At 43.9% G+C, this 13,172-nt stretch overlaps 1 protein-coding gene across 5 annotated transcripts in view; it reads left to right on the top strand.

Annotated features, from left to right (window-relative positions):
- Positions 1-12,939, top strand: part of NHSL2 (NHS like 2) — a 113,224-nt gene extending 100,285 nt beyond the window's left edge. For 4 of the 5 annotated variants that reach the window (XM_083722074.1, XM_083722078.1, XM_083722076.1 and 1 more), the window contains exons 7-8: positions 3,519-3,651; positions 5,749-12,939. In XM_083722074.1, the coding sequence (XP_083578200.1) occupies positions 3,519-3,651; positions 5,749-6,025 (410 nt within the window). In that variant the 3' untranslated portion in view covers positions 6,026-12,939. The remainder of the gene's footprint in view (positions 1-3,518; positions 3,652-5,748) is intronic. The other variant, XM_083722075.1, reaches the window with a different exon arrangement.
- The last annotated feature ends 233 nt before the right edge of the window (positions 12,940-13,172 follow it).

Genomic DNA, 13,172 nt, shown 5'->3' with positions numbered 1-13,172 from the left:
ATTTGATTTAATGATTGTATTCTGCTTTTCCGAAATAATTTTGAACTCAGGGCAGCTCACAATCACAACAGTAGCATGAAAAATTAGCAAGAATTACAAGCACTTTACTAATATCGTATGTACTTTTAATAGTATATGTACTGGTTATTGCTTCAAATCATATCCTGCCCGCCCTCCAATGAATTCTTCCCCTCCTGGCTTTATCCTCATAGCAACCCTGTAAGGTAGGACCAGTCCAAAGTCACTAAGTAAATGGGGATTAGAACCTGACCCTCCGCTGTTCTTGTCCAACTTTCTAACTACTGTTCTGAATTGGCTCTGATGATATGGTGTGTAATGCCCAGTAGTCAAATATAAATGGGAAGAGGCAGACTAGCAAAACATCTTTAATTCTCTGATAGATGCTTGGACAATCTTGCTATGGACTGAAATAGTTAGTGGAAGCTACCTATAAATTAAAAAATACACAAACAGCAGCAAAATAAATTAACCCAATCCTGGGCAACTTTTGATTGCATGACAATCTAAAGTTACCAGCTGGATAGCAGCCTGTCCCTCACGCCCCATGTGCACTGTACATTTAAAGCAGGATCACACCACTTTCAATAGCCACAACTTCTCCCAAAGAATCCTGGGAACTGTAATCTGTTAAGGGTGCTGAGAGATGTTAGAGCCCTATTCCTGTATCAGGGCTAAGATTCCCCAGACTTCCCTGGGAAGAGGAACTGGTGGTAAAACTACTATGAGAATCGTCTCTTTGAGGGGTGTCCTAACAACTCTCAGCACCCTTAGCAAACTACAATTCCCATGATTCTTTGGGGGAAGCCATGACTATTTAAAGAGGTTTGATAGTGCTTTGAAGTTAAAGTGCAGATGTGACCCCGCTCTCCCACTCTCTCTCTCTTGATCTGTTGGTTTCTTTTCCTCTATATGTCCATTCTTCCTATTCTTCCCAACATCTTGTCTGTTAGCTTTATTCATTCCCCCTATTTCTTTCTCCCTCTCATCTCTCTTCAGCTCCTTCTCCAACCATCATCAGTCAGCTCAAACCTTCCCACCTTTCCCCTTTGTTTGCCCCTCATTCTGCACCCTTCTGGTACTTGGCATTTCTCGTGGACATAGAAGGCCTGCTGCTCCTACTTGGATTAAGCTCGCAGCTCCACCTAACGGCAAAACCCATCAGCTTAGGGGGTGTTCACATGCTGCATTCATCTAGTGTACAATCTGTGTAAAAATAAATAAATAGCTGAGCTGTACATTTGTACAGTTATTTACATAGAGTTGTTGGCACACCACATTCAACGAGTGCATAATCTGCGTATCTGCGTCCACAAACACTTGTACTATTGTTAACATGCAATGCTCAACAAGTGTACATTCTTTCACACATGTGTAGAGACCGCTTGTACCTGTGCTCAATGTGACTTGTCAACAAGCCTCATGTATCGTCCAGTGATCTTTACAGTCTGTTTTCCTGTGTACGCAACAGCTGAGCTGTGCAAATAAGAAGTGTGTGCTTTTTCACACAAACCCCGGCACATGTGGAGAGACAAGTTTGTCCCTGTGTTCATTGTAACGTGCAAACAAACCTTCTGTGAACACCTGAAGATCTTCAGGAAGGGAAGGGAATGCCTGTGAATTCTGTGTTCACTTGAATATGGATGCAATAACAGGAAATCTGTGGTTAGGATCTCTCGCTTGAAAATAATAACCAGCAGCTGCTTCAAAGTGCTGCTCTGGAAGAGGGTATCGTACCCACATCTTCCCTAGCTCTTTCCCCAAACTAAGCCAATTTGGGGTTTCCCTCCTTGGGGTTGCTTATACTTCCTCCTTGTGCGTAGGTGTGGGTGTCATTTTGTCTACTTAATAACCAGTAACAAGACCTTGAATACAATAAAGGTATAATATTGTACTCAACATATCTAACTTAAAATGCATCAAAGCATTCTTAATCAGAAAACATAAATAAAACAAAGGAGCAATAGCTGGGGGTGGGATGCAATTTATTTTTCAGTTCCGACTGAGTTACCATATTTTTCCCCCAGCTGGTTCTCTGTTTTCTTATTTATGTTTTCTAATTAACATTGTTTAGCTTCATTTCATTTTATCTTTCTTAATGTAGTTTATGTTATATATATATATATATTGAGCACAATACGGTGCCTTTCTTAGATTCACAGTCTTGTTGCTGTTTATGCTTCCGCTTCTAGGTACCCATAGTTTGCTTTGTTTCAGCTAGATAACCAGTGACAAATCTTCCCCTGAACACTGGGAATAAAAAGGAATGGTGTTTCAGGGTTGCTGTTCTGAAAGTAGAGCCACCCTAGTCTGATGTCACATCTGTACCATACATTTAAAGCACTCTCATACCACTTTAATCTGTTATGTCTTCCACCAAGAATTCTGGGAAATGTAGTTTCTTAAAAGGGTGCTGCACCTCACCGAGCTACAGTTCCCAGAACCCTGAACAAACTACAGTTCCCAGGATAAAGTGGTACAAGAGTGCTTCAAATGTATGGTGTGGGCATGTCCACTGGGCATACTTCCAAGTTCCAGAAAGTTGTGCTCTGCCAAATGGAGCTTTAACGTTTTCCTCTATTTTTCTCTAAACTCCCCTGAAAAGCTATTTTTAGCTGAAAGGGGTAGAGTAAAGGAGTTGGAGTTGGAAAGAAAGGTACAATTGCTTCCTCTGCCCTTCCCCTCTCCCCTCACACCTGCAGCTTCATGTGGGATGTGCAACTTCAGGGGGGGGGGGGATTTAGGAATGGACAAGATGGAGAAAGTAGAAGGAAAAGTGGAGCCTAAATAAGAAAAGATTAAACTTGTATTTGAAACTCTCTGGTGAAGGAGATTATATTAATTGATATTAATCCCGCCACCCCTTTGCTCGCTGTTTTCCCGTTATATCTGGGTTCACCCACCTTTTTGGAGCCTGTGGGTCCATTTGCAAACAGGAAAAATGTAGTAAGGACAATGCACAACCAAGTACACACTACAAACTCTTTTCTTGACTCCAGAAGAATCCTCCTTCCCAGCCCAGTTTCAGCATAAGGGACACGGGATCCTCTGGGCATCAGGAAAAGCCTCTGCAGGTGCACAAAGAGGTGGTGGCAAAAATCAAATCAATGTCTTCATGTGCTATATCTGGTTATTGAAGATTAAAGGAGCATTGCCTGTCCTCCCTGTGTCTCTGTCTCTGCCTTTGTCTCTCTCTGTCTCTCAAACAACCCCCCACACCTGGCTCCTCTGCCCAGGGATGGTGAACCTGTGTCCCTCTAGGAGTTGTTGGACTTCAGTTCCCATCATCCTTGACCATTGGTCACGCTGGCTGGAGCTGATGGGAGTTGACCTCCAACAGCACCTGTAGGGCTCCAGGTTCCCCATACCTGTTCTCCAGTTGGCTGTTTCTGAAGTGCCTCTCTCCCACCCCCACCCCACCCCACAAGCTTACTGCCCACATCCCAGATCTCACTGGCAGGAGACCTGTTTGGCCAAGACTCTTGCTTTCTTTTCTTCAGGGAGCTCAGTGGGCTCAAGGGCCGAAGAGAAAAGCTTTGTAAGTGACAAAACCGCCGAGTCGATAACCGAGGAGGACGACGATGTGTTTGTGACATCCCGAACCACAGAGGATTTGTTTACTGTCATCCACAGGTGGGGGCCCATCCAGGTGTTGCATTTTGGGAGTTGGTAGCTCCTCTGAGGGTGTGGGGTGGTTTGCTCACCCCACCACTCTAGCCCCACCGTACCCCAGCCTTAACTTGGGGGGGAAAGACCCTTCCTGCTCTTTGTGAGCTTCATGCATACCCCACCCGAAAATCCTTCCTCACTTCATCCCCTGTTCATGTCCTCCAGAATCTGCACAACTCAATTCCAGAGATCTCATAATAGTTGCCAATCACCAGTTTGGGTCTATTCTCAAAGCCAAGCTCCTGTGCCAGTTATGCATTTGTTTAAGAGCCACTGCAGGCCAGCCACTACATTTCAGGTGGGCTGTTTCGAACCCCACCTCCTGCACCACTTTCATGAGTGCTTGCTTGTTTTCATGCTGATCTCTGCAGCTTATCATAAGGACCAGAGGCTTGCATTTTCAAATTGAATGCTTGCACCATGTCTCAGATACTCCCGTCACCCATTTCACCCAGGAATTCACCCAGTTAGAGCTTTGGGGAAGAGCTCTAGGGGTCCACTCAGCAGAACGAGCCAGAGGTGGGTCCCCCACTGCATCAGGTCTGCCCTACCACATTTTGAAGTAAGCAAAGCTATATCTAAATAGAGAGGGCTCTGTAACACAAGTAAGCCAAGGGTCCAAAATGACCTAACTGTACTGCTGCATCCTACTTAAAGCCAGTCCCTGTACATCAGGCAGGTGGAACTTGCAGCCTGCCAGACACTGCTGAACTACGGTTCCCATTGCCCCTGACTATTGGCTATGCTGGCTGGGGCCAATGGAAGTTATAGTTCAACAGCACCTGGAGGGCCACAGGTTCCCCCCACCAGTGCTGCAAAGGGCGCAGTGTTTTTGCCCACTCACGAAAGAAAGCTCACATTCTGCTTCCATTCAAGAAGCTAGAGTTTGGCACCATATGTGCTTTCTTACTTCACTCACTTTTCACAGCACCCACAGGAGGTCATAATCCGATCATTATCCTCCTTGTGTTTGCTGTGTGGTTCCTCTGAGAGATAGCTCAGTTGGTAGAGCATGAGACTCTTAATCTTAGAGTCGTGGGTTTGAGCCCCACGTTGGGCAAAACGTGGGGGTTGGACCAAATGACCCTCGTGGTCCCTTCCAACTCTGCAATTCTATGATTCCTCAGACCACAGAAAACCTGCCTTTTTAGAAAGTTAAAGCACAGTAGTGCAGTAACTACAGGTGTGGTAGGTTCTTAGCTCTACGCTTCCATCTTTTCCAGCAGATGTAGCTTTGATGAGCAATGTAAGTGAAGCTATTGAGGTGAACCTGTTGCCACTCAGGACATCTCCAGTATTACCAGTAACTCTTTTAATGAGCCATAGAGTGCTTTTTCATCTATATTTTTAGCTAAAATTTTCAAAAAAATATTAACATATTCACACAGTCGTGTCTAAATGAAGGAGATTTATTTTTAAAGATTTTTAAAATTCTACATTCTATCAACAAGTTTTTGGCCTAACACACTTTCTAACTTTTTTAAAGCATTTGTTTCCACAAATGTCGAAAGTAATTGGGAAACAGTGCTTATGGTAAATAAGCATTTCAGCACTAATTAAATAACTGATTTTAAGTAGAAGATGAGTGGCAGAAGAGTGAATTTTTATTTTATTTTAAAAACTTTGCTTGAGTGAATCGTCACTTCCCCACCTAGGGAGCTCTGTCCTACCCATTAGTGTGGATGGAATGTAGCAGCAAGCACATGTCAAAAAAGCACCTTACCCCCACATTAAGAAAAGACAGCTGCAATTCTGCTTGCAGCTTACAACAGCAGAACAACGGCTGGATAGTCCTTGGGCTGCCTTCTCAAACCTGGGCCCCAGCCAGGAATTATGGGAATTGTAGTCCAAAACATCTAGCAAGCGCTAGGTTGGGGAAGGCTGCTCTGGAAACACCCATGGCAAATTGAACCATTGCATACAAAGCTCCCATTGTTTCCTCTGGATGGGTCCCATTACACCATTTTAGACTGTTACGGCTGCGCCAGCTCTGCCTAACCTCAAGTGACTTTCTGATCTGTTTGTGTGTGTGTGCGTGTGTTTGCGTGTTTGTATTTGCAGGTCCAAACGGAAGTTGCTTGGTTGGAAGGAATCCGGCGAGGCCTTTGGCAACCGGCAGAATTCAAAGAGCAACGAGTGCGCTCCAACGGGCGTCACAAGAACCTCCAGCAGGAATGAAGATTTTAAGGCACTCCTTCAAAAGAAAGGTGGCAAGGGCGCTTCAGGCATCCGCACGTCTGCGGCTGAACTTCTGAAGACCACCAACCCCTTGGCTCGGCGAGTTATGACCGAGTTTGCTGTGGACGGGACAATTCAGGGCCCTAAGACCCAGCCATGAGTATGTCGAGAGAGAGAGAGAGAGAGATTTGTCATTTCGCGCAATGCCCTAATCCAGCCCTTGGGGAGATCTGCTTGACTAAGGGTCAGGGTGAGCCTACCACTCCATTAATGGGGTGGGGGGGCTGTGTTGTTGTTTTTCATCTTTGTTGATTTGTTGGCAGTGGTGCCAGACTTTTTTCTGTTTCTTTTTTTACTGGAGGGGGGACTCCTGACCCAAGAAAAAGTGTCTTAAATGTAGAGCACACACTCATCCCCAATGGAATCAGCCACACATCTTGGCCCTAAAAGGGAGGAAACTTTTATATCTTTTTCCACACTGGAAGAAGGACCGGCAGCATGGGTGTTCCTAGACAGGGCTATCCTGCATTGGTATCAGATCTAGGCCTGGCACCTTCTTCAATTGCATGAGGAGTTTGATACCTCCTCTCTTTCTCATCCTGATCCTCCTGCTTTCCAAGACTACAAATTTGGCGGGTTGGGGGAGTCCCCCTGTACTGATTTCTTCTCTGCAGTGAAGCTAGCTTGGAACTGTTCAGAGTTTCTTTGGCATGTGGTACTTTCAGTGCTTGTAGGATACAATATATGGCTGTTGTGGCTTCTTTTCTTTTTAATTCCACCCCCCACCCCACAGAACCTGACTTGATCAATTTTAGTTTTGATTACGAAACTCCTGAGTGGTGGCGAGGGGGAAAGGTGGTCACTTGGGAGACAGGTGTCGTTCTGGCAGAGGACGAGCAAAGATCCCTATTTTTATTGTTGATACCTGACGGTCATATCAGGGCTCAGCCCCACTTCTGTTCATCCTGTGATTCCTAGTCATGGGTCCAAGAAGTTATTTTGCCCTTTTGCTTTCCCTGGAGAAACCTGCTGCTTACGCCTGAATTGGAACAAACGCCAGTCAGGTTTCCTGAGGTTTGTTTCAGTTCGGCAGTGAACAGTGGGCTTTCCCGGGGAAAGCAGTGGGACAAAATTAAAGCCTCTCAGACCCATGACTAGCAATCATGAGGCTTTTAATCTCAGGGAGGTGAGTTCAAGCCTCACGTTGAACGAAAAAGCTCCCTCATTGCAGGGGGTTGGACTAGATGATCCTCGTGTTCCCTTCCAACTCTACAGTTCTGTGATTCTTAGGATGAGCCCTATGACTCCAGTGTCCTTAACATATTGCTTGCTGTTCTTTTGCTCAGGGCGGGCAAAATTTCCCAATCTGGCCTCATCATCCTTCAGCCTAATATTTCTATGCTGGCCCTTGAGAATTTTGAAATATTCGTTCAGCTCTCGGGAGGGCTGGCACACGGAACATTTTGATACAGGATTGATTCCCTCACTGCCTTAAATGCAAATATTTAGCTCGGAATCTGAAAGATTTCCCTAACCCTTCTATATCCTTGGAACCAGAAATCCATTATCTGACCAGAAGCTCTCGTTAATGCTGTTGACCTGCTTCTCTTCACAGCCTTAAATGGAACAAAAGCAAATGGTCTTGTAGCTCTTGCTGGGTTCCTGAGCTAATTGTGTCTTTAGAGCTGAATCCTGCACACAATGGACTCTGTCCAGCTGGGACACCATGGGGCTCTTTGCAGACACCAGACTTAGACTAATGGGCTGGTTGTTCAGTGCCATCTTTGTTTTAAGGATCAATGCAAAACATTGGGGCTGAATAATGGTTGCAGCAGCTATCTTGGTCGGATTCTTCACTTCCGTCCTTGGTAGGATTCTTCTTTTTACATCATGAAGATGAAAAAAGAATTAAAAGCATCTTGCAGCACTGTATGCACTTGCAGATGAATTGTGGCACAAGCTCTCATATACTAGAGCCTGCTTATTCTGATTAACTAGATGTTTTCCTAAGCTGGGATACATGTGAGCGAAGGGAAGGGCATACTTTAAATGGTGGAGGGCAATTGGCCACAGAATTTACAATCTGTGGTTTACAATTTACAATCATTCCTGACCACTGGTCCTGTTAGCTAAGGATGGTGGGAGTTGTAGACCCAAAACATCTGGAGGGCTGAGTTTGTCTGTGCCTGTGATAGGAGCTGTTGTTGTGTAACACCTGGAGGACAGGTGACATGTGGAACCCTTGGCTCTCCAGATTTTGCCGATCTACACATCTCATCAACTTCAGCAAGAAGAACAATAGCTAGGGATGATGGGAGCTTTAGTTTAGCAACGTCTGGAGGGATAGAGGTTCCCCACACCTGGTAAACAATGTAACCACATTGATCATCCACAAGATGACCCTAAATAATAATAATAATGCTTGCCATGTGGGCAAACACTACCTTCCACTCTTAAGTCTGGGTGAACCAGCCCTTAATGCAGTGCAGTGTGTATGTGTGTGCATAATCTTCACATGTAAGATGGCTAAAGAAGCATCAAATGCACGCACCAAAGGGCATACCACAATATAAAAGCCCCTTCCCTCTCCATGTTTCTACCTGTCTCAATGAAAGGCATTTTGCTGATACTTAAGGCTTTGTCTGGGGCAGCGTCTTGAATCTCTTCCCCCACCCCCTCAACCCCGGTATACCATTTTTTCAGCTGATTAGCACTTTGCAACCTCTGGTATGCTCATACAACTTAATGGCCTTGCAGTGAATGTCCATAGTCAGGGAGCGACACTGTATTAGAGTCCCTCTCTTGCCTCCCCACTGCCCTGCGGTTCCTCTCTCAAGGCAGAAAGTTGCGTTCCCTGATTTTCACAATCTGGCTCCTGCTTTTCCCTCTCACACAGCTAGTGTGTGGGATCCTGCTGACTGGGCCAAGGAGCAAACAAAAGCAAGAAAAACTGATGGGTTTGGGGGTGTGTGAAAAGACAATCATTAGAAATGCCCAGCGCTATTGCTACTACTGAATGATGCTATTTTACTCACCTTCTGTACTGCTCCCTGCTGTGTAATGCCAGTAGCATCTGGTCAGCTACACCTGACACATCTCCTCCTGAGTTTTAGGCTCCTGTTTTCCATGGATCCTAGGGAGTATGGAAGGTGGGTCGTTTAAAAAGAGATGACAAGGATCAGTAAAATACCCAACTCCTTCCCCAGTAGCGTATGGCTCCTTCCAGTGATTATCTTAAACCTTGCCAATTTAACTTGATGTGAGCAAAAATCACAAGATCCTCTGTAGGAATCCAGGGTTTGCCATGCACCTCCTAGGATCAATCTACCCATGTTCAATACAAAGATCCCCCCCCCCCCCCAGGATGCTTTCACATGCTGCAAAATACCGAAAAAAGACCAGCGTTCAAATTATGGTAGATAGGGTTTTGGGGTTTTTTTCTGAGAGGGGGTTAGTGAAATTCATGAGACTGGTGCCCTAATCCTCCCCAATTTCAGCCAAAACATGTCCCACATTTGGAAAAGCGGGAGCTAAGGGGGAAATTATAAAAAGGTAAGGTGTCTGGGGGCCCTTTGCGTCACCCTTGTAGTTTGGGAACTGAACGGTGTCCCCACAGAATGTACATATTAGTGCTTAACATTCTCTTTTTCTAAATGCTATGGTGAAAATAGGAAGCGTAACTCATTCTTACTTCCTGTTTCAGTGATTGTTAGAACATGGGGAAGGGCTATAGCAATCACAGATAAACTTGGCAAAAGATAATTTCTTTTAGGTATATCCAAAGGGGCTTGCTTGGAAAGACCAGGGGCATATTTACATTGCAAAATTTAGCTAGTTTGAAATGAAGGTAGAACTCATGTCATCTCACATACACAGACACAGACACCTGCTCCAGTAACCCTGGGAACTGGAGTTGTATGAGGTTGCCAATTTTTTTTTTTTTTAATTTCCTCACCTATAGTTTCCAGGTTCATTGGTCTGGACCTATGGCATTTAAATGGGCCTGAAACTGGTTGCAACTAAGGGATGAAGGAGAAATTTGCTTCTGTTTGTATTGAAATGCATACCAATCTAACCCACACTTTCTGAAAAATATGTGAACTGAAAAAGCTAGCCTTCAAAATCTGCACTCCTCCAAATTTTTGTTGTGCAGTTCTCCGGCCAAATAATGTTTACAAAAAAAATGTGCCTACTATCATCATCATCATCATCATCATATATTTCTTCATCGCCTTCTAAACAACCATCTCAAGGCAATTTTCACGTAAGATAATTTTTTAAAACACACGCACACAAAAACACACAAAACACATTTGAATCAAGACTAAAACCCTAGCAAAACAAACACTCATGGTAAAGGCCCATTTATCCTGCTAGGAAAACTGTTCAATTTTAACTATAGTTACTTGAAACAAGCTAACAGCCTAGGTTGTGAAGCTGGCTTGTTCAATTTATAGTTAAAATTAGCCACAGTTTAGGTTTCAAACAATGCACTAAACCGAGACTAATCTAAAGTAGAAGCTTCTGCTCATCTTACAAGGACATTTTCCCTGCCTTGCTATGTACTCCCCTGGAGAGCTTTTCCTGGCTGGGATGTATCTTTTAACTGTAATAAAATTACTTGCTTGTCTGGATGGGGGATGGAGAAATGCATGGGTGTCACAACATTTATCGTTTATGTAGCTGGAATGTAGCAGTCACATCCCTTAAAGTGTCCACTTTTGCCTCTGGCCCTTCCCACCCCTGGTTTTCAGGTCCTGGGCAAGTTCCCCATGTGGGAATTCTCCCCTCAGGCTGGAACAAGTTCCCCATGCTTGCTTTTAATCATACATACAAATCCAGTTATATACTGTGTCTCAAAACTTGTTTTCCATGCAGTACCTGACTGCCTTGCTGGCAGGGACAGGAGAATTTCCTCGTTCATCTGGTCACTGATCTGATTTTCTGATTACCAAAAGTGCCCCTAATGGAACAGGGTAGTAATGATAGCCGATAGCTAATGTAAGCCAATTGCAACTTCATAAAAAAAGTGAAAACAGGGTGTTTTTAAAATACTGTGCTTAGTTTTGTATGACTTCCAGGGTACCCTATACAGTACAGTTGTATGAAATGAAACATATCCTGCCCAGGATTAATAATGTTGGGTTGCAGCAGGACTTAGTTTTCTCTGTGTGCCTTCGTGTGAGGCTGTGTGTGTGTGATGTATAGCATTAATGCTGGTCAAATCAAGTATAGTTGCCCGTATCAGCTAATCCTCAAATGATGGTCTCCTCTTGCAGAACTTTGGTCTTTCAAATCATCAGGTGGAGGGGATATGCATTATTGCTTTGCTATGACACTGCTCTAGCCATCTTGGCTTTATCATTTAACAAATGCATTAATCTATGTGTGCGTGCTGGGGAGTAGGAATGAAATGGTGTCATGGTAACATAAGTGGTCATATATTGCTTATATAAAGACATAGCCAGCATGAAATTGGCTGGAAAGTATTTGTACTCTCAAATCATTATGAAACCGAGGAGGATGACCTATTTCCCAACAGTTGGGCAGAAACTCAGCTGTTCAAGTGGTCAACTCCTAATGAGAAAATTGTACACAATGTGATTAGTCCTAGGAAATAATGACACTGAAAGCGTTAAAAAAAATAAAAATCTGCAGAAGTACATAATGCTGCCTGAGTCGGCAAACGAAGGTTTGCAGGCACACTTAAATGAAATTTCTGAAAAAGAAACAGGGTTTTAGCTTAGCCTTATGTGCTAACTTTGTACAGTGGTACCTCGGGTTACAGACGCTTCAGGTTACAGACTCTGCTAACCCAGAAATAGTACCTCGGGTTAAGAACTTTTCTTCAGGATGAGAACAGAAATTGCGCGGCGGCAGCGGGAGGCCCCATTAGTTAAAGTGGTACCTCAGGCTAAGAACAGTTTCAGGTTAAGAACACACCTCCAGAACAAATTAAGTTCTTAGCCCGAGGTACCACTGTATATGCAGGGAAATTAGGTTTTGAAATTTAGCACCGGGGAGCTTTGAAACATGCTATTCCACAATCAGCAGTCTGAAGCAGGGCAGTCCAGGAAGAACAGCAGTACATTTAAATTGTTCTCTTAGGCTGCAATCCTAAACACACTGACCTGGAAAGAAGTGCCATTCAGTTGAAGTGTGGCATTCATACACAAAGAAAGGCTTCCTTTTTATTGGTCCAACTTGCATCAAATACATTTGGTTTCTCGTACTCTCGAAGAGCTGGAAGAAAAGCATGCACACTCTTGTGAGCCATTCCAGTCCTTGGTGAAGCATGCAATTATTCATCACTTTAGACTCCCATTTCAAAACAACAGTCAGCAATTGTTGATGAGATTTAAATGCTTTATTTTCAGAGGAGTGAAATGGTAGGGCTCTTAGCAACGTTCTTCTTTCTCTATCTCTCCCTCTTATCTTTCTCTCTCTGTCTCTTCTTTCTTTCTTTCTTTCTTTCTTTCTTTCTTTCTTTCTTTCTTTCTTTCTTTCTTTCTTTCTTTGCAAGAGTCTAAAGATATATATTGGGTTTTGTGCTGCCCCCTAGGTGAGAAGGCAATTTGGGGCCCTCCTTCTTCCAACAGTTCAAGAAGCCAAGTTTATAGACAGCTCCCTCCTGATGTTTGCTATTTGAGCCCATATTCATTATCTCAAGACTGGGCTTTAATCTGTGAGTTGAGTCAGCACACTTCCATGGTACCTGTGCTCGAGAACCCTGCTGAATATGTGCCAGGCTGATGCAAAGCCCAGCCGAGAGAGGACAATGAGCCAAATGCATATTCTGAAATTAAATGTGATTAAGAAATGGGAAGTAGCCTGGGAAGTAGTTTTGTAGCTTCAGGCCAAAACAACTGTTGGATTCCGCACAACTTGCTTTCCTCCTTATTATGCTATGAACTGGAATGCACATTGCTTTTTCTTTCTTTTCTTCTTTCTTTTAAAAAGAATCTCTTCCTTCACTTTCTTTATCACATCAGCCACATTCAGAGGTGATGCCCTGCAGACAAAGAAGCCTTTTTAGCATCACAGCTGATTATTACCATTGTCTTTTTGCTGCAGGTGAATATCATTGCTGATTTTTTTCTGAATTGTACCAGGCATGTGGATTTTGAAGAAAGCTATCCCCCATAGTTTAAAAGTCTTGCGAAAACAAAAAAACCCTACAACCATCAACTGTGTTGCCTCCTCTGTGAAGAAAGTTACTCCATCAACAGCTGGTGGCTAATTTGGCCTGGCCCAGTTATTGCCTCATGTTGACAGTTCTTCATCATTGTGCTTAGCTGTGCAGTCTA

This window comes from Podarcis gaigeae, assembly GCF_964106915.1.
Source record: "Podarcis gaigeae genome assembly, chromosome: Z".
NCBI classification, from domain to species: Eukaryota; Metazoa; Chordata; class Lepidosauria; order Squamata; family Lacertidae; genus Podarcis; species Podarcis gaigeae.
The sequence above is the reverse complement of the archived record's forward strand: the minus strand, read 5'-3'. Positions and strand labels throughout refer to the sequence as shown.